The following is a 22,005-nucleotide window of genomic DNA, read 5'->3' as shown; positions in this document are numbered from 1 at the left end:
TAGCTTCAAAGTAGGATGCCATAACCAAATCTGATGAGTTTTCATTACATGTATTGTGCCACCTGCTTCCAGGAACATCTCTGAGGCGTGTCTGGGGTGTCCCTTTGCCGAGCCGGTGCTGGACTCCCGTATCCTCAGAGTTTGACTCATGAAATGCATCACTGCTGTTCTTCCTTAATCTTCCGTAGGAGAACCTCCACAAAGTTGAAGTATGGCACGCACAACTAACACACACACACACTGTTTCCATCATGCTACTTTGTGAGCACCAAGTTTTCAGTCTTCCCACGGCATATTGAGGCACCGTTTGGTTTATTGCAGAGACAGCAGTTGAGATGATGTTTGGCTCGTTTAGTATAATTTGGGTGCCTCCTTCTCCAGGGAAGCAAACAGCAGGGGTAAAAGCTCCATAAGGATGCAAGCTCAGATAGTTGTCATGTGTGGTGAAACAATCTGTGTCTCCTCACACAGTCCAGGGTTCTTGAGGGAGTCCCGTGAGCTTCGCCTTCCTGGTGTGGTGGGTGCCTGTTAATGGTAATGCGATGAAAGCTGGCAAGGAGTAAATGGCTTTTACTTGCCTGAAAGTTTCTGCAGGCACACAATAAAGCAGAGTCCCCTTTAGCAAAGTTTAACTGGGTTAAAGAAAGTCGCCAGGATGGATCAGAGCAAGGCCACAGTTTCCGGTGGTCTTCCTGGAGCTCCTCAGGCGTGGTTGTCCCGGGCTGCCTTGTGGGTTTTGTTTCTAGTGCTTTGGCGTCTGTCTGTCTTCCAAGTGTTTATGTTTTACTCTCTGCATTGAGGTTGTATTTAGAAATTTTGGGGGTTACTGGCACAAAATTATCCTTCAGATCCAGCGTACTTGGAAACGCTCTGCAGACTGTTATGAATGGCTCCGCTGGATGCTGCCGGCTTCAGGAATCCTCATCCAGGAATGATTGCAGGGATGTTTGTTCAGATGTGCCAAAAACTAAGGGGTGTGGGGTTTGGGTTTGTTTTGTTTTCTTTTCTTTATGGAGCCATTTACTATTACAAGGGGTGTATTCCCAACAGGATATTTATTTAGTGTCAAATGATCATCCAGCATTTTTTTTCAGGGTAAGTTGGTGGAAGGGGTTTGACTGGAACCATTTGGCTTTCAAACAGATAGTAGTTTTTGGATGTTTCAGATATCCCAAACCATTTCAGATGTATGTTACTGAGTAGGTTAACTGAAATAAGTGAAGTTTACACCAGCTCCAGTAAATATCTGGCTCATGCAACCAGGAATTTAATTTTTTTTTTTCCTTGATTTTGTGTTTCTCTTCAGTATGGTTCAGAGATCTTCACTGAGGGTTTTAAATGTTATGCATTGTCTTCCTAAATGTGTTCACTCGAGGTTAAAGAGTAATTTTACTTCAATCTCTGTACATCAAACAAGAGAGATTTGCTCTTCTCCATGCGCTGTAGTGGGCATACGATTTCAATATTGCAGACCAAGCTGTGCAGCTTTATGTTCTGAGAATTTTTCTTTCTTTTATTGTTTTTATGTATAAGATTAAAGCTTGTAGGAGGTTTCTGTGCATGCCCGCCCATGTCACAGATTCTCCTAACCATCCATTTCTCCACTTGAGTCATTTATCCTTTGCAATATTTGATTATATTTTGACATGTTGTATATTAATTTGTTTAAAAATCTGACTGTATCTTCTGCTTAGGTCTTCTGAATTATCTGCTGCTTTACTATGACTGGGCTTGATTGCAACAGCTGTATGCATTGGCCTCCCAGCTCAAACCCACATCCACTGGAGGTTTTAGGGGGTGTGTGACTCAGGTGCAGGTCCTTCCTCTGGTGCTGCCCTGGGACAGATGTAGCAGCCATGGACACAGGCAGGATGAGGCACTTGTATCTTAAGCTGGATATGCCAAAGCTCATCTGCCAGAGTCCTGGGATTTTTATGTTTTTTAGGTTTCCAAATAAAGTATGCAGGAGTGCAGAAAACACCAAATGTTGTTGCTCTGCAGCCTTGACCCTTGTTCCTGTGCATTCTGGGGCACCGGGAACAGCACATTGCCATGTCCTTCTGGCAAATCCCTGACTCACTTTGTGAAAAAGAGGAAGTGAATGGGAAGAGGATTTAAAGTTGCACAGACAGGTGGCAACTTGGTGTTACAAGTTTCAGAGCAGAAACAAACTTTCTAGGCAAATAGTAACATTGTCGGCTGTAGATGTGTATATAAGTTTCTGTCTGACAACTAAGGTAAATAAAAGGATGCTGAAAAAATTGGTTGTATTCCTTCAGTTCAGAAGGAAGTTTAAGGTGGCATAAACTGTGTCCTTCCTTCCTTTACCTCCTCAATGCTGTGCCAGCACAGTCAGTGTAACCAGGAATGAACTTGTGCAGGGAATTGATCAAAGTTAAAGCTCATGTGGGAGGAAAAAAGGTTTGTTATATCCCAGATTTGTGTGCTCACTGTGGTGCTTGTTCAGGGCTGACACAGCAGGTGCACGAGAGGAGATGTGGGGAGAATGGGAATGTCTGAAATCCCAACCCTTTATGAAAAGGCTGTCATTGAACAACTCTCCCCCTGCCCTGTTCCTCATTGCTTCTTGAACAGCTTTAGTTCACAGTGAAACTCTGTGTTATGGAAATAATGTTATAACCATTCAATTTCATGTTTTACCTACAGGTGGTGATTTCCTACTCTTTTAATTTTGTTGTGTCTCAGAAGATAATTACATGGGTTAATCTGTCCATAAATAAAATGGATGTCTGCTCCACGAGGGAAAGCTTACAGATGGGGTGTTTTTTTTAGTCTAAATAAGCAGATAACATACTAAATGATGTGGGTTTTTTCTTATTTCTTAACAGAAGTCAAAGAGCAGTCTGCAGAAGAAGATGCCCAAACGGAAGTGGACAGCACCAAGCAGCTAACACCAGTCCTACAGCACTCAGTGTCCGAGGAGTCTGCCAGCTCCACTGCCTCCGTGGGTGTGGAAGCAAAAACCAGGTGAGGGAGCCTGGAGGAGGGTGCTGGGCTGGGAGTCAGGGAATGGGGTGCAGAGTGCTCGGGGCACAGGGCTGGGACATGCTGCTGGTGCTTTGAAATGCTGGCAGCAGCAGCAGCAGCAGCAGCAGCAGCCTGTGCTTGGGACCGAGGGGTTACTTGGCACGTGGGGAGATCAAGGTGAAAAGCACGTTCCATGAGTGCTGTCCTCAGACTGCACTGGGAAACCCTTGAATTACAAAGCACATGAGCTGGTTAAATTAAAAGAGGCATAAGTGATAGGCGGTAAAATGTGATTACTGCAGCTTTCCTCCTGCACAGGGAATGGTGTGTTAGCAAATATGTATGAAGTTATTTTTGATGTTTCGGCTTGTGTGACTGTATTTTCAGGAACAAAGTAAACCAAACCTCTTGTCGTATGTGCTGTGTTCTTCCCTATTTCAGAATTTGTAATAGAGAAGATAACATTTGTACTTTTTCACTTTTTATTAATACGAATTGCCCCCAAATCAGTGAAAGTATTAATTACGTTTTACGAGGGAAACCAGAACACACTGTCCGTGATCACTGTTGAAATGGTGCCACAGATTTCCAGCAGAGCTTCTCTGCTGAAGCTCTGATGACAGCTTCTAACCCAGTAGCAGGTCCCTGCTGCTGCAGAGAGTGCTGTTACCAGCTACCAGACAGTTACAAGTGTAATTATATTTTGACAGACTTGCAGAGAGTTGTCGTCATCACTTTACTTCCTCCTAATCCAACACAGAGCGTATTTTCCAGGCACAAAAAAATTACTTTATCCACTTGATGCATATATAATTTTTATGTTTTACATGCTCAAAAACTTTTTAAGTTCAAAGAGCTACTTCCCTTCTTAAAGAGAATTTCAGTTAAATAGCTCTTGTATGTACACCTGAACGAAATACACAAAACCTTTTGTTCCTAATGGAATTTTCCAAAGCTGATATTAAATTGCAGTAAATATGTAGAGCAACTTGAACTGAACAGCTGTTTTGCTTCACTATTTGACCCTGTTTTGGATCATTTGCAAAAAAAATTAGTGCTGTTTCATCTGGTCTCTATTCTTCTCAAGGTTACTTTTTTGCTGTTACCATGAATATTTGATTACTACTCTTTCTGTAGCCATAAACTGGTTTCTTAAAAGCTGGACAACAGTCTTCTGAAAAGACTTCTGGCTTCTTCTGAACCAGCCCTTATTTGCCCTCAACTTACTCTTCCTTCCAACTCAAAGTGTTGACTTTCATTAGTAAAGGTGGAATGGCTATTACAGGCTCGTTGCTTTGGCTGATCAAAGCATTAAAAAGCTGGGTACTATTAATTTTTAATTAAAACAATAGTGATAATACCCTCTCTCTGAGACTTTGGAAAGAGATGTAGTAAGGAGATATGAAACAGTTAATTGAGAGTCAGAGATTTCTCTGACTCCAGGTAATTTTGATTCCAAATTTAAATGCAGAATTGGGATGAGTTGCAGAAGTCATTGATGTTCTCATAACAGTGGGGGAAAAAACCAGATATCAAGGTTTCTTTGGGAGTGAGTCTTGAAAAAAGCCTCCTGTGTCATTGTCTGTGGAGTGCTGCCACTGCCATTGTGTCATGCCAGGTGTAGGAACACTGGATTCTGGGGCCTTGACTCTGTTTTCTTAGGAGAAATTACAGCATTGAAATAACACACATCATTGACAACGTTCTGTTGTGTAATGGTGGGAGGAAATGCTTCAAGACTTAGGATAAAGTGTGACTCCACAGAGACTAAACCTGTAACTTGAGGAAGTAGATATTTGAAGCTGATTTCCAAGTAATTCGTACTCATCAGCTTCGTCTCTTTTTTGTAAGCTTTTCTGTTTCTGTTTTATAATATAAGTAACCTTTACTTTCCAGTAAAATGGAATGTTTATATATTTAAAAATAACTTTAGATATGTGAGACTTAGGAGAATTACGACAGTATATTATAACAGTTCAGGAATTGCCTAGAAGACGGAAAAGAATCCAAGTCTCCACCAGAAGTAGATGTAGGTGTAGGTGGAGCTACTTTTGCATCACTTTTTCAGAGTTGAGTATAAGACAATTCTGGGTTTCTGTCTTCAGAAATCAAGATAAGGGAGTTGGAGAAGCACAGGGCATAAAATGAAGTCTTTTCCATGAAACAAATTATTTGCTACTGAAAGTGATTTTGACGTAGGATATGTCAGAAGTGGGATGGGGATTTTAGTAGATGAGAGATTAACCAGAGCCTGGCTTGTGTATTTTTCTCTGGATCCTTCCTGAGATTAAGGCTAAATAAGAACATTCAAGAGAAAAGCAAAGAGAGATGGCCAATACTGGAACCTTTCTGAGGTGGGATATGGGAGTCCAAGAGAACTATTGACTGCAAATGAGTTTGGGGTGGGGAACTGAGCAACAGAAAGCAATATGTTTAAAGCCCTTTAAAATAAACAGGATCTGAGCCATATCGGGGTAGGGAGGCTGAAAGGGATGAGGAATGTGCTTGGAAGGAAGGAGTGAATTATTGACCACATGTGGGGAGGGGCAATAACATCAAGCAAAGATAAACTCCCAAACCTGGCAGTGGCAGAAGTAAACGCTGCCAGCTCCTGTATATCATGAGCGTCCCAGGCTTTGGAGCCTTTTCCTTTGGTTGTTCCCTTTCTTCTTTTTATAAGCCTTGTGAGAAGCTTCTGTCAGCCCGGGACTTATGGCTGAGTGGAATCCAGCTTCTTCCAAAGGAATCTGCTGCCTTGGTTTGTGCTGCCTGCAGGGAGCAGGGGAAGTGCAGCCCAAGAGGCAGGAAAGGCGCCAGGAGCCGGCTGTGACTTACAGCAGAGCCCACTTCCACCTTCCTCCTCTGCTCCCCACACTGTCAACCCCAAGCGTTAAAAGCTAACAAGAGTGGCCTAGAAACACAGTTTCATAGAAGAACAAAACACCTTTTCATTCATTTTGCTTTCTGTCTGCTCTCAGAGGCTGTAAATTGTATTAATTGCACATTTTCAGTCCCTTTGCCGTAATCACGAAGGCGGAACGTTCTTAAAATAAATAAGTAGAAGCTGAGATTTTCACACAGCTTTTTTGATTTTGGTGCTTTGGCTTGCTAAGTATCTGCTCTTGTGAGCCTCTTGCTAAAACTACAAAAAAAACCCCCAAATCCTGGCAAAACACCTTCCTGCTTTCCTGCTTCACTTGTAATTGGACAAAGCACTTAATTTTCATTCCAGACCAATTGCACTGTTCCCCCTTGCTATGTTGCTACTGCTAAGATCAAATCTGGAGTCTGGAGATGGAGGGCTTGGGTGCTTTATTCCATCAAAAAGAAGTGGTTGGTGAACATCCGTAGATTGCTTCAACAAAGAAAATGGTGAAAAAGTAGAAAAGTAGCAGTAAACTTCTTTATCTTTGTTCCCTCTTTTTTTTTTTTTTTTTTTTTTTTAAAATCTTGAAGTGCATTACAAAACTTGCAACACTCAGAAGATGGAGTGGCAGAGAGAATAGATAATCTGGACAGAATAACACTGCAGTGATGGAAGGAGAAGCTCGCTCTTCGGGCAGGAGGAGTTAGATCAAGGATTTAGTATTAAAATATGTTTAAAAAATACTGGAGTTGTTAAATCCAGCACATATTTTAGGAGATACCAATATTAAGACTAATTTTGAAACGGGTTATTTCTTTTCATGCTCATGTATTACAATATTATTTCTAGTTTTATATGGATTTTTTTCTCCAAGGGTTGTTTCTGCAGAGGATGGACCTTGTGCATGACTTAGGACATTTGAAATCATTGCAGTTTTGCCTTTATGCTTTCAGAACTAGATCCATGTAAGCATTTACTGTATCTTCCTCTGAAGTCATTAATTTACTTCAGCATCTGAAAAGTGGACATAGCATTCCTTTGAGTTAAAAAAATAAATTGTTTAATAATAGCGAAGTAACATTTCAGCATTATATCAATGACCAGTCTAGCCCAGACTGAAGTTACTGCTTTGGCTTGCAGGGCACAATTAAAGACTAATACCACACACTGAAAAATGAGAAAAAAGTGAAATATTTACTGGTTGTGCATCCTGTCTGTTCGTGCATCAACCAGGGAAATGGTCTCCAGAAGAATTTTATGACAGATCGTTGTTAAAGCAGCTCCACCATAGGGCAGGAAGGGACCTTTGGAAGTCCTCTCATTCCCCTCCTTTTCCAAGGCAGCTCTCTACAGCTGTCGTTCCTGACACAAGCTTACATAAACTGCTCTTAAATCTTCCAATAATAAGAACTCCATATCTTCCCTAAACAGTTCCTTCCACTCTCTTCTTTGTTTTTACTGTTGGAAACACTTTCCTCACGTCTAACCCACACTCTCCTCATTCTGGGTTTATTCCATTACTGCTTGTACCATCTGCCAAGTATAATGGAGGACAGATTTGTGCCAAAGGGTCTTGGTTTATTTCCCCAGCGTCTTTACCTCGTAACAGAAATCCCAAATTTGTTGCTGCTTGCTTTGTAGATGGTGTTTTCTTGAGCTCCAACTCTTCTTGCTGGTTTGTGTTCCTTCCAGATGGTCCATGTGTCTCTCGGAGCACAGAAGGCGTGTCACACAAATGGGGCCAAAGAAGGGTTCCACAGGCAGCTGAAATCCTGCCTTTTCCTTAGGCTGAACAATTGCCATTGTGACCATAATGTATTTAGTGCTCTCATGTACAACTTGTGCCCTGTGGAATTTGACACTGCAGTTAATGATGTCCATGGCTGGGCCTTTAGGCTGCGCAGACCTTTGCTCTGTGATTTACTCTGTTTCATAGGAAGGTCCAACCCCACAAACCATCCTTAGAAATGTGTCTTGCCCAGCGTGAGCAGGTGCTTGCAGCTGCTCCAGGTTTCTGGAGTCCCACTCTCAGCCTCTCGCAGATGTTCTGAGGCAGTTTTTCTGTCTCTCCCCCATCCTGCTAAGGCTGCTTGTTTCCACCTGGCCCTTCCTGCTGCTTACACACAGCTGTCCTGCACTGATGGGCAGCCAGCTGAGCACTGGCAGGTCAGGTCTGATGCCTGGACAGATTTTCTTTCCTCAGGGAGATGGCAGTCAGGCAGACAGAAGCACCCCACGAGCAGGATGTCACGGCTGGCAGTCTGTCAGGCTGTGCTGAAGGACTGTCAGCAGTACTTGTTACAGCATGGGATGCCTGCTCTGTCATAGATTGCAGAGATCCATGATAGTCACAGGCAGTGGTAGGAGTCTGGGATCTTAAGTTCTGTTCCAGTGTGGAGTGAATACAGGTTTTTCATTTCTTCCAATAACACCTTTTCTGGTGGGTTTTTTTGGTTTTTTTTTTTTTTTTTTTTTTACCTCCACTTTCTTTGTCAACCACTTCTCTTTTTTCATGTTGTTGACTTCTCTTCATATTCCCATTCTCTTTACTTTTCTAATCCTAATCTCTGCTCATCAGTTCTAATCATTATTTCAGTGTCCACTTCGTTGTGGTTTATTCTTCTTTGTCTCTCTGCCTGATCTGCAGTTTCCTTCCCTCCATCTCCAGTGGCTCCCAGACAGGTGTTTGTGACATGATATTTCTTCTCACACCTTTAACCATTTTCTTGTTCATTTTCCTTGTTAGCTGTGACTCTGTTCTCTTCTTGCTTCCTCTGGCTTTCTGTGTGATCTGTATTATTTCCCACAGTCAGTAGTCCCTTTTCTTCATCACCCTCCATTTCCCTCACACAGCAAACCCTCTGCCGTGCCCTGCCCCTTCATTCATCATTCCTTCCTCCCTTCTACATCCCAGCTGACTGAAAGTACAGGCAATTTAAATGGCAAAATCTGCACTCACAGCATCCCGAAGCTGTAGTTGCAGATATGATCCCTGTGAGTGCCTCTGACCTTTGCCAGAAGGATGTTCCTTCACAGGGTGTATGGATGGTGCATCTGGAGGCTGCTTTCACACAGAGACTGAGAGAGACTGGAGTGTGATTAGTGAAGAGAGAATTTCTGAGCTCATAGCCTCGACGTGCTAAAGCTCTGCTTGAACACATGTGATCTCCTTGGTGAGGTTGGAAACGTTGAGAGAAATGAGTTTGGACTAATTTTCGTAGGGTTACAGGAAGTGTATCTCTAACTTCAAAAATGAATGGAGTAAAACTTAAAAAGTTTAGCAGAACAACAGAAAGATTGATCAAAAATCTTCAGTAGCTCCCAGTTAAGCAGTTGAGAACCATTCAGTCTGTAAAAGGTGTTGCAGAATGAAGACAAAAAGCTTCAAAATCATAGGTGGCTGTATCTTGACTGTTCAGTTTCTTTTAATGCAAGAAACTGAGGGTCATCAAATGAAACTTTTCAGGGGTAGATACAGAATAAAAGGAGGTGATTCTTTGCACAGCGAACAGTTGTCCAGAGTGACACTGAAATCCTTGCCAAAGGATGTGGTTTGCTGAAAATTTATGTGAGGTTAAGAACAGACTGGGCAAGTTCATAAAAGAGAAACTGAGAAGGAGTATGTAGGAATCACAGCTGACATAGGGAGGCCCTGAACCGAAAGTACTGGGAGTCATGGGTGGTATTGTGTCTGCCCTGCTCTTTAATGTTCCCCATGCATCTGCTTACCCTGCTTTGATGAAGCTTTCTTGAAAAAGTGCTGTTTAAAGCCAACTTGGTATATGGTAAGTTTTATTTCAGATAGTAAGACCCTTCTTAGCGTTTATATGGAGTTGCCTCCAAGAGGTGCTGGCACCTCTGTGGGGTTTGTGTGGGTTTGGTGTGATTGTGGCTGCCCCTTCCCTGAATAGTTGGGTGGGGTTTGAGCAACCTGGTCTAGTGGAAGGTGTCCCTGCCCATGGCAGGGAGGTTGGAATGAGATGATCTTTGAGGTCCCTTCCAACCCAAACCATTCTGTGATTTCATGGTTGATTTCCCAAGAGAGGGAATTTGGCTGGAACAGACAGCACTTTCTGAGTACAAATACACACCAACGTAGGAGGCCACAGAACTTTTTATTTTTGAAGTTTTATCAGTCAGAGGTTAATTCAGCTCTCAAAATTGCATGAAATATCACCTTTCAGGTACACTCACAGTTGATTCTGTATGGGATTGTTATTTGGGAGTACTCCTCAGTTCAGATGGACATTAAAGAACAATCTGTATGGTCTTGGAGTAGGAGCTCTAAATTCACTTCATTCAGCACTGGCATTCTGGTAACCCCTGCTGCATTTAGGGTTTGTGAAACCCTAACTGAGCTTTAAACATTTGTTTAAATTAAAGCTGACACATATTGGTGCTGAGCAAGAGCATATTTTCTAAATTTCAAAATGTCAGTTAAATGTGTTGTTTTGGTGGTGTTTGGAGGGTAATGTTTTCTTTCTTTCAAATGAGAAGAGTATCATTAAGTTGATTACATGGCTGTAGAACTCCAACTGTGCTGGTTTGAAGAAATTGGAAAGCAATTATTGCCTAATGCAGTTTAATTGCTTTGTGCAAACTTTTAGAATTCTTCACCTGGAGTTCATATGAACTCCCTCCTGCCTCCTTGTTTTTCAAGGACTTTTGCTGCATAAGTTAAATATTCATTTCAAACCCAACTCCAATAGTGTAATAGTGTCAAACCACAATTTCAAGTAGTTCTGTGATTCAGTTTTCTGTTGGAAGGAGAACACTTAGTGTGTCCAATGTTTAAATACAGCTTGCAGCTGAGAACTTCTGCTTCTTTTTCTTCGTAGTATCTCCATGTTGCCCTTAGCATCCTTCTCTGTCCTTAGTATCCTTCATTCAGATAGGGGATTTATTGGGTTGTTAACCCTGTATCAATGTGAAGCTGTTATGCATCACCTAATGAGGTTTCTTCAGTCAGTTTTCCTATCAAGCTTCTTCATTTTTTGTGGTCCAGGTATTTATAGCATGTTTAGATGAAGCCGAAAAGCTTCATCTGAATCCCAGAGTTTTAGAATAACTTCACCTCCGTGGGTATCTCACATGTATTAGAGCTCACACTGATGCTGACCTCTGGTGTTGTTTCAAGCCAGAAATCTTTTTTTTTTTTTTTTTTTCCCCACTTAAAAGGCAGCTTGTGGATCTTGATTTGAATTTACATAAATGATACATTGGTGGATCTTCACCAAGGAGAAAAACAATTTACTCTTTAAATAACATTAAAGCAAAGGCAAAGTATTTTGTGCGTTAGCACAACTTGGCAGAGCTAAATAAATAGTAGATCCCCTGTAGCATTTAATTTAGCCTTTTAGCATATGTTAAAACTACTAACAGGGTTAGGTGGGAGAAGAATTCTCAAGGCCAATTCTCATCAGTCTGCTTCGGTAATCAGTACAAATGATACTCTGAAGTTCTGTTTTGCTCCCATATATTTAACTTCATTGTGCTGAGCTTAATTTTCATTGTGAAAAATAGATGTTAAAATCATGTTAAATTTCTGTAATAACTAGCGTGTGTGAAAAAGACATCCTGAAGGCATTTCCAAACTTTGAGGAAAATTATTACATAATTCCTTCAAAGCCAAACAAGCTCATAGCAAAAATTACACGATACCCTCTTCACCCTCTGTTTCAACCCAAAACATTAATGCAATAGATCTTTACTCCTTCCAAGTTATGTTTTGTTTCGTTTTGTTGTGTTTTTTTTTTAGCTTCTGCGCAATTGTTATCGTGGCAAATGACAGTAGTGATAATCTGCAACTTAGTATTTAATGTAGAGGCAATGGCCATAGCTGGTGGATCTTACTGGACTTGCCATGCCTTGGGTTTTCTCAGATATAATCCATCGACTTTTCCTGTTTAAACAGCAAGAATGACTCGTTTTTCTCGTGATTAATTGAAAAGGTGAATGTCCAGCAAAAATTCTTTGGTAATCCTGGTACCACAGTGGGCTAGGAGGGATTTTGGAAAAGCTAAGTGGTGAGCATCTCTTGAGCTGAATCCATGAGTTTGTATTTCAGCTGCTGACAGCTTTCCTTCCTTTCCATGGGATGCTTGGATTTTCCTGGTCATGCTTTTCTGTGGGAAGGGGACCTGTAACACCTCTCTGCCAAACAGGCAGCTGCAGGATCACCTTTAGTCTGTCATCTTCACCATTTAGTATGAAAGGGTTGGATGACTCCAAGTGTCTTACTGATAATGGTGTTCAGCATAGCCTACTTGCTGTCTTCCTTGGCATTCAGCTGTGTGGGAATCTCGGAGGCATGGAAGGAAGTTATTCCTATGAAAATGAGGAAGGAAAATTTATTTCCCCAGGTGTATACACAGAGTTGCAGGTCCATGGCAGTGCCCTATGTCATTGCAGACTGTTGTGCCTCCTACCCACGTATAAAAAATCTGCAGGAGAGTGGGAGTGAGACCCTCATCTGATACTGTTGAGGGTCACACAAACTCACCTGGAACCAATCTGAAGGTTTCCAGCAGCTGCACAGCACTCAGAGTGAACATCTGTGAGATACAGGGCACGGCATAAACAAAACATGTTTGCTGAGCCATTCTGCACATCTGCTTGTTATTAAGGAGCCTTGGCTGACACAGGACACCCCAGTGCCATTTCCCAGCTCAGAAGGATCCAGGAGGGGCTTCTGCTTACTTTTGGAAGTCATACTATAGGGAGAGTTGATGTGTTTTAAGTGTTGGTAATCCTGATGCTCAGCCTTAATTCTGTTTAAAAAAAAAAACAACACAAACTTTGGGGGACTCTCGTTTTCACCTTAATTCTCTGACTGAATATTTGCAAGCAAACTAGATGATGTTTCTCCTCCTCTGGTTGTGATTTAATATTGTGCAACTAGTTGCCCAATACTGTGTGTGTTGAAATGAACTCCTTTCAGCAGGAAAGTCTGTATTTCAGGATGAGTCCTGATGACTGCATGTCATTGGTCAAGTAGAGGAAATAGTGACTGTTCTCCCTTCCTCCAAGATAACTGGCTGCAGGGCATTTTGTTTTCCTTTCTTGGGATGTGGACAGGGGAGGGTTGTAGCAGTTTAGATTCTTGTCAGGGGCTTGAGTAAATTCTGTGTGAGGAGGAGGCACTGACCGAGACAACTCAATGAACTAAGAACTTGTAGAAGAAAAAGGCTGCAAAAGAAAGAGTAGTGTGTATTAAAATCTGTGTGCGTCTGTGAAATCCTTTCTGATGAGGTGAGGTATATAAGCACCTCCTGGTAATAAACCACCTCTGGAACTCTAAACCTGTTTAAAAAAGTAGCGTTTGTTGTGGGGAAAATTTAGAAATGAATTTGAAGTTACAAATAGGGATGAACTTACATTTTGGGTTTGAGGACCTAAGATATATCTTAAATGGAGTATTGGTGAGCTGCTTCTTTCCTTTTTTTCTTAGTAGCTTATAAAAAGATTTGTGACACATCGTCTCTTGCTTTTTTTCCCATTTTGAATTATCCTGTTCTTAAAATATGCTAATTATGATAACAGATCTAGGGTTTGATCTTAAGAGTTGCCAGTATCTCAATTTCACTATCTTCAGTATGAGAGCTCTTCTTGCATCACAGATTTAGATCCTCTAATTGCATATTGACATATGGAAAGTAGATTTGTAAGTGCTTTCTGCAGTCCTCGGATGAGAGGAAAAAATCTCCACCTTCTGCCCATACAGACATAACTTAAAATATTTACTGAGCACTTAAACTTAAAAGGCTAACGTGATGGAACTGGCCACTTTGTACTGCATGGCAAGCCAGCCACGTGGCGTGTTGGGAGGCAGAGGAAGGTGGCTTTCCTGCAGAAGGTCTCTCTAGCATCCAGAGGCTGGGAGGGAGTTCACTGCCACTGACTGTTTATACATATCCGGGTGTGTGATATACTTGAATCCCTTCTTCTTGCCCTCCCTGGAAAGTGTGAAACCTTTTTATTCCCCGCTTTTATAATCCCCTTTCCCTCTGTCTCAGCCCCACGGTCTCTTGGCAGTAACCAGGGAATGTTCTGCTGCTCCTGTCTCCAACTCCTGTGCCCGTGTGTTCACAAGTCCTTAGCGGAGGGTTCCCCCAGCACCCTCCCCGTGGTGAGCACTCGAGCCCTTGCGTCAGCTGCAGTCCCCAGCTTTGCTGGAGCAGGAGCAGTAGCACGAACCATATGATTCTTGACAGCTTCACAGCTGCCCGCACCACGCTGCAGAGTAGCTGTGAAAGTCGCTGCTCCTGTTGTTTCGCTCCACTCTGCTGCAGAAAAAGCTACTGCTGGAAGTTGTGGTGCCGGAGCTGCCTTACAGGCTCCAGAAATACCAGCTTTACCCCTGTATGCCTTTTCAAATAATACCACTTGAAAAGTTGGTGTATTTTTTTTTTCTTAGTTACTGTTTCATATTTCCCTTCTATAAACCTTAACATTATTGCATACTTGCTACGACTCCTCTTTAACGAGCTTTGTTTATTTGTTTGTAATTATCCTCAAGTCTTTTAATGAGCAGTGATAGTCTGCCCTAACAGGATGTATGAATAATTATTTATTCCACTGTGGATAATCTTGTGTTTGTAACTAGTGTAATTTATATACCATGGTGCTGCCTGTTTAAATCTCTTAAGTCTCCTCACAAGTCTCTTTAGTCTCAACCAGCATAAATAGCTTTGCTTTCCCTGCTTAGGAACTCTGCCTGTGAGGCCAGATCAGGTTTCACTGGCAGTCTAGCGGTTATAGTCACTGACAGACAAATAATAGTGTACTTGTTGCTCTATCACTCTAAAAACCAGCTATAAAATAGACATATGTACTGGTTAGCTGTAACTATTCATTTTTCACTGTTCTTACACTGTCTTTATCCCTATTTTCTTGGCTTTTTTTTTTTTTTTTTAATCTTCGGATATCTCTTTCTGAAGATTTCTGGAACGTGTCAGACGTTTGCCATCAGCTCCGGGGGTTGTGCTGGCTCACGCTGGTCGTGTGCTCAGGCAGATCAGGGAGGGATGTGCGACGAGGCCACAGGATGAGGACAAATGTTTCCTCACAGTACTGTGGGAGGGTATGATTTGGGTACCAGGAATGGGACTTGTTTTACCTGCCCACCAACCTGCATGTCCCCAAAGGTCAGGCCAAGTGCAGTCCCACTTATAGTCCATTGGTAAAAGTATTTGACTTCATTCTGGGCTTGTGATATGCTGCTTCCTTGCTTAGCATCTGACTGTAATAGAAGAGCAGTTCAAAGGCATTTACATACCCACTTCTATTTTCTTTATTTTCTTTCTTCTTTCTTTTTTTTTTTTTTCCATAGTGTTGCCTATGGGGACAGCAAAAAAGATCCATCTCAGATTGTGTTAAAACAAATCTCAGGGGCTTTTGCTGGATTCTCAGGGGCTTCTGTTCTGATCTTTTTCTTTCCTTTCCCACTTCCACCTTTTTCTGTTGCTGTTTTTGTCTCTGCAGGCTGAAAAGCACACTTTATTTTTCCCCCCAGAATTTAGTAAATATTATACAGGAGTTCAGCCTTAAGGTTTTCTCTTCCTCCCACTTTTCTTCCCTCCTCTCACTCATGCAGCACAGAGTGTCCCAAATCCAAATGTGCCACCTTGGAGATGCACTGAAATCTATTTAAATGGAATCCAGGCATAACCAAGCCTCTATCCAAGTGCCTGATTCCCTGAGGCGTCTTTCTGCGGTCTTTGGGGCATAAATATGAAGAAAACAGAATTGCTCATTTAAGCATTAAAAAAAAAAAAAAAAGTGTTAAATGGCCTTCCTTTAATGCGAACTGCATTGCTTGCAGAAGTTCACATTTTAAGTTTGTGGATATGTTTATTATAGAAATATTTTTCAGTAGCTTCCATATGATGTGACACAAGGAGTGCTGTCAGAGCTGTCATTTCAATCCTGTCGCTATGTTATGCATGTTAAAATATAATTGCAAATGGCACATGGCATTGCAGCGGTCACGGATCTGTAAATATAAAATTCCTCTTGTGGAACTTCTAGACATAATTTTGTTTTTAAATATGAAAGTGAACGAGGATGTTTGGATTGTTGTATGCCCTGGTATGTGTGACTGCAGCTATTGCTGTGATTTTCTCGTTATTTCATTTTTTTTCCATGTTTTATTAAACCTTTTGGTATTTGCACGTTGTGTTATGTATAAGCTGTATGTGCTTCCAGAAGGGTGTATGTGTAGTGATGTTCTGTATGTCCTGTAATGTTCTGATGCTTTTTAGCAAGCATGTGCCTAGAGACACAGAATTTTTGAAATTATTTTAACCATTTGAATAAATGGGGATATTTTTGGTTGTTTTGTTAATCATGCAGTTTTGTGAACAAAAAAGGATTTACTTTAATGTAACTAAATTAGCTGGAAATAGTGTTTCTGAATATTGAATTCTGATACCTGACAGCACTTGGGAGCTTTTTATTATTTAGTTATAAAGGGTTAAATTGGAGTGAAAGTTGCTCTTTGGTGTATCCTCTGGTGGTTTTCCCCCCAAAAAAGAAGTAATGATCTTCCCTTTCACAGCGAACAACTCTGCGCCTTTTGTTACTGTGGAGAACGGAGCTCATTAGGACAAGGAGACTTAAAACAATTCAGTCCAACTCCTGGGTATGTTATTCCATGGAAAAACCAGCCTTTAAATAAGAGCGAAGCCAGCGACAGCACCGATGGAGCTTGTGAGAGAACTCCAAGGCAAAACTCAGTGCCGCGCAAACAGAGAGGACAGAAGAAGTAAGTCTGTTGTACAATAAATATTCACTGCTTTTGTTTTGCACAAAGTCCTGGAAGCACCTTTACTGATCCTGTATTTGCAGTAAGCAGATAACTTGTATTTGTGGGTTATTAACAAATTTTTTGAAGGAAAAAGCAAAAAACCTAACCAAAAGCAGAACCCCAGAAGAAACAACACACGAGCAGCATAGCAATAGATCTTCTGCTTTTTATAAATGGGTTGGTTTCTTCCCCCGAGTGAGAATCCTCACTCTGGAAGAACACAGAAAAGAGACGTAGTTGCTGCAAAGCACAGATCTACTTGTGAGGTGGAATGAAAAGTATGTGTAAAGGTAGATGACTGGATGGACTTTTGACACTTCATGTGTTGTGTGGACTGGAGTAATGGTAAGCCTTTGTCCATCTGGTCAGAGCTTTCCCCCTTGTGCTCCAGAGCTGGCTCTGGCCCTGGTGCCGGTGCTGTTGTAGGCACACGGCAGTGGTTCTTGCCCTCCAGGAGTGGGGTTTGCTGGCAGCTCTCGCAGCTGGGTGGGTTTGGTGATCACAGGGCAGGGCACCGAGGGCTCTCTGAGGGGTACTGGGGGCGTACCCAGCTCCAAAACTGGGGCTTGTCCAACACTCCATGTGTCTGGCTGTGACCGTTCTGAGCCGCACTCCCAGGTCTGCGAGGTGGTGGGGGATGTTTGTGCGGTGGCTGCTGGTGAACGTGGGATGGTGGGGGCGGCAGTGGCTGCGGGCTCTGCGGGGCTGAGGGAGGTGCGGTGATGTGAAGCCGCGGGCAATGCGAGGTGAGGGTGGTGCGGATGCGGGGCTGAGGGCGGTGCAGTGATGTGGGGCCACAGGCAGTTCGGAGCTGAGGGCAGGGCGGTGATATGGGGCCGTGGGCAGTGCGGGGCTGAGGGCGGTGCGGAGCTGAGGGCAGTGCTCGTGTGCGGCTGAGGGCAGGGCAGTGATGCGGGGCCGTGGGTGGTCTACGCCGGAGTCCGGGGATGGGCTATGAACGCAGGGCTGCGGGTGCGGGTTGAGGGCGGTGCGGTGATGTGGGGCCGTGATGCAGGGCGGCGGGCAGTGCGGTGATGCGGGGTTGAGGGCGGTGAGGCCGTGCGGGTCAGGGCAGGGTTGAGGGCTGTGCGGTGACGCCGTGCGGTGGATGCGGGGCGGCGGTGCGGAGCCGCGGGCGGTGCGGGGTTGAGTGCGGTGATGCTGTGCGGTGATGCTGTGCGGTGATGCTGTTCGGCGACGTGGGCTCAGGGCGGGGCGGTGATGGGTTACAGTGCTGCGGGGCGGGGATGCCGAGCTGCGGGCGGTCCGCGCCGGGGGCCCGGGGTTGGCTGCGGGCGCGGGGCCCGGTCGGGGGAAGGAAACGAGGAGAGAGGCAGCGGCTCCGCCAAACTCAGCCTGTCATGTGTCAGAGCTCAGCGCCCGGGCGCTGCTGGCTGCCGGAGAGGCTGTCCGGGGTGTTTCACGCTCGCTGATGCTTGTCAGGGGGGGTAAAAGTGCACGTTGTGTAATGCCGATGTAGAAAACCGGGCTTTTCTTAAAGCTAGTAGAGGTTACCTGCTCCCCTCAGGCAGTTACTGTGTTCGGCAAGTATATGAAATGTTATTTACAAAAAAGGCTAGGATGGGGTGGAAAGTGATTCTGTTCAGGGTGAGATTGCAGAGTAAATTGGGATGGTCTGTAAATGGATGGGTTTGATCTTGTGAGAAAGCTTTTTACACAGAAAAATGCCTGGTCAGTTGAGATGCAGTTTTTCCTAAAGATTCTTTAAACTCCAGTGCTGTGAGTAGCAGTTTAATGTCAGAGGAGTCTCCACTGTGAGGGTGGTGAGGCCTTGACACAGGTTACCCACAGAAGCTGTGGGTACCCCATCCGTGGAAGTGTCTAAGGGCAGGTTGGCCGAGGCTCTGAGCAACTTGGTCTAGTGGAAGGTGTCTCTGCCCTTGGCAGGAGGGTTGGAACTGGATCCCTTCCAACCCAAACCATTCTTGGATTCCACTGGACATGAGCAGTGTTCAGGAAGAACCAATGGGTTCCTGTAATGCTTTATTAAGGAGAGTCTTTATGTTCATAGTGTCAGAATTAATAGTTTTGGGGGTGGGTTTTTTTGATGTTCAGCTTCTGTCATGACACAGTTCGTGAAGATATCATGTAAGAGTGGAAAACTTCTGTGGTTTCTTGGGTGGTGCAAGAGAGATTGTTACTCTTTTCCCTATAAACTAAGGGTTTTTTCATGTATTTATGAATGTAGTTGGTGAAGTAAAGCATGCATGGTTTCAGGGAGGCAAAGTTATCACAGTTATTCCAGTGCTTACTGTATCTATTGGCAAATGCATACATTTGAGTTATTAATAGGAAGAGTAATGAAGTTCAAAGAACGTTAAAAAAAAAATGCGGCACCACCTTTCCTACCAATTGTTGAAGCATCGGTGATCAGGTCTCTTATCAGTAAGCCAAATGCACATCCTTAGATGTCCAAGATAGTTTTTTGCCTATAACAAGTAAGAGTTGAGTTACCACTTCTGCTGCACCCCGGGGCATCTGTTTGCAGGGAGGAGGGCCTATAAAAGCTGCAGCTGGTGGTTGCCACTTGCACCACTCTCTTCTCTTCCTTCTGCATCTCTTCTTCCCCAGAGTAACACAGACCGATTGCTGTTACCTAATTGTCCATTCTGAGGGTTGGGCAAGTTTTAATACCAAACAGAATCAAACTTAGGAAAAAAGCATATGTGTCCTGAAGAACTGGAAGAGCACAGGTTTGTTTACTGAATAGCAGTTTTAACTGAGAACTGTTATTGGGAAAAACGTGGGGATAAAGTCTGAGGAAGAAAGACTTTTGTTCATGTTGATTTATATTTTATAATGTTGGGGAAAATTTTTACTCTCTTGCCCTGAGTTTTGGATCATTTGCAAGTATCTGGCTAATTGAACAAAGAGTGTGGTCGCTTCTAAGTGTGTTTTTCTGCTCCCTGGTACAGATCTCGATCGAGTATAGCATCATGTACAAGTGTAAGCACCCAAACTGCTTCTGACGATCAGGTTGGCAAAGTCTGGGATGAACTCAGTTTAGTTGGCTTACCAGATGACATTGATGTTCAAGCCTTATTTGAGCCAACAGGTAAGATCTGTTGTTGTCCTCCTTTTTTTTATCTTGTCCAGTAGAAGTACAGTAGCTTTAATGACAGTGAGTGAGGTTTTACAGCTGTCAATTTTCTGTACTCTGGTGTTTGTCAAGTGTTTGATGGTGCTTGGGTAGCTTTTGCCCATGTCAGGTGGTGTTTTTGTATAGACTCCTCTCCAAGTACTGGGCAGAATCCTCAGCTTTGCCTGGGGAAATATTTGTAATCTACTGCTGAACTGGTGTTCAGGTAGTAATACCTTCACTAGCATAATTCTGTTTTGGGTAGAAAAGGAAAAAGAGGCACAGCTTTCTATGATTCTCAAGTTTTAATCCTTACTTTACCTAATCTCTTGCTGCAAATATGGGGTTATTGGAAACAGTGGATTTAAAAGAGCAGCCTTGCTAGAGCAATAGAGGCATAAAACACTTGTACGTTTTCAGAATCTGCAGATTTCCTGCCAGAAAAATCTCTGATTTGTCTTCTGCTCTTTCATTTTAATGGAACTTTTCTATTAACTCAGTTATGAGTTACTTTCTCAGAAAGCATCTATGTCCAAATGCTTTGATGCCAGTAGTCCACTCACATATTTTGCCTAAGATATTTGGAAATATTTTTGTGTGATAATATAAATGTCATTCTTTTGTGAGCATGGAAACTTATTTCAAAGTCTAATTAAGAGAAAAAAAATAATTTTTTTTTAATAGTTACACCATAATGTATGTGTATGGGTGGGGGAGTTTATCAGTCTACATTTTTATAGTTGTTGTTATTTGTAGATGACTCTTCTCAAGACCTTACAGAGATTTTGGGGATTTTGTTGTTGTTGTTGTTGCTTGAATAATTAGGTTGTCCAAACATGTAATTTCAATAGCTAATACAAAGCATCATTACTAATTCTTTATAAAACTGTCACAGAGTTCCTCTGGACGTATGCATCATTTACACTGTGTTTCCCAGGACTGAATTAGGAACTTCTTTTAAGAGATACCTGTTAAATTCTGTGAATTCTAAATTTTTCTGTTGTGTAGGTAAACGTTTCTAATTTTATCTCTATAACATTTGTTGTATTGACACAGGTTTCTCAGTCATTTATATGGTGTTTTTGTTCATGCTGTATTTTGAGCTTTTAAACATTTTGTGCAGGAATTCCAAAGCATCACATGAGCATGTTCTGCATGAACACACAGCTCTGTATCCAGTCCTTGGGAGTCCTAAGTTAAGAGTACAAACATAGGCAAACGTTATCTATGGTGAAATATATGATCAGATGTAACTGTGTGCGTGTCACACAAGCATTGAATGTAGAATCATAATGCCATAGAATCCCATACAGCCCAGTGCTGTGGGTATGTGATCAGGCAGCTGAAATTTAGAAAAATTTAGAAACAGATATACAGGTGTGTTATGTATAAAAGCAAATAGCAGAATATTTAGTGTCTGATAGTAACTGCGGTATATTCAGTGTGTGATAATGTAGGCATTGAATGTTGCAACGAGGAAAGAAGAGGAAGAGACTATCTGTTCTATCTGGTGGATGTTTACTGCTGGAACTGAGTTCCACGCTTGGAGGAAGTTCAAGCAAAGCTCTTTCTCTTCCCTGACGCATTAGGTCACTGCTGGGCTCATCACCGCTGTGCGGAGTGGTCAGTGGGAGTCTGCCAGACTGAAGAGCAGCTATCGGTGAACGTGGACAAAGCTGTTGTCTCAGGGAGCACAGAAGTGAGTAAAAACACTTGAATGCTCAAGTCTGTAAAAAAAAATAAATACAAATTTATAATAAGGTTTGTTCTTCCAGTTCTTTATGATAAAATCAACTTATTAAAAAAGGCTCAGGGAGTCGCATGGAATATGTTGTTAATTAGTTTTGAGGTAACTAGAGTGTAAGAAGTACCAGACTGACCAAAACAAATTAGAGACAAAATCATAATAGAGTTCAAATTAGGAAATACTGTGCTAGGCAGAGGAAATATTTATTTTGCCAGTTTATATTAACTGCCTGGCTCAAATGTAGTAGATTTCTCGATTATTTTCATACCAGTTTCAATAAAGCAGGTTAGTATAGAAAAACTAATTTCTTCTACAAAATGTTAAATAGTTTAAATAAAGAAATACCTTTGAAATATTTAATCTTTTAATTTGAAATGGTAGTGTCTTTGGATAGGTAGGTACCTTTGAGAAGGGTGGACTCCTTCTGGTGTTCCATTCTGACAGCATTTTGAAATGTTGAGGATGTATTTCACATTGTTTTTACCACATGTAGCCAT

General features: G+C 42.4%; 1 protein-coding gene across 7 annotated transcripts in view; it reads left to right on the top strand.

The window, feature by feature from the left end:
- Positions 1–22,005, top strand: part of KMT2C (lysine methyltransferase 2C) — a 145,554-nt gene that overhangs the window by 9,818 nt on the left and 113,731 nt on the right. For all 7 annotated transcript variants that reach the window (XM_027893728.1, XM_027893730.1, XM_027893727.1 and 4 more), the window contains exons 2-5: positions 2,850–2,988; positions 16,413–16,619; positions 19,598–19,737; positions 21,351–21,460. In XM_027893728.1, the coding sequence (XP_027749529.1) occupies positions 2,850–2,988; positions 16,413–16,619; positions 19,598–19,737; positions 21,351–21,460 (596 nt within the window). The remainder of the gene's footprint in view (positions 1–2,849; positions 2,989–16,412; positions 16,620–19,597; positions 19,738–21,350; positions 21,461–22,005) is intronic.

The sequence above is a fragment of the Empidonax traillii genome, unplaced genomic scaffold, assembly GCF_003031625.1.
Source record: "Empidonax traillii isolate 1590-97213 ecotype Southwest subspecies unplaced genomic scaffold, ASM303162v1 scaffold404:size960789, whole genome shotgun sequence".
NCBI classification, from domain to species: domain Eukaryota; kingdom Metazoa; phylum Chordata; class Aves; order Passeriformes; family Tyrannidae; genus Empidonax; species Empidonax traillii.
This window is presented reverse-complemented; position numbering and strand designations above follow the sequence as displayed.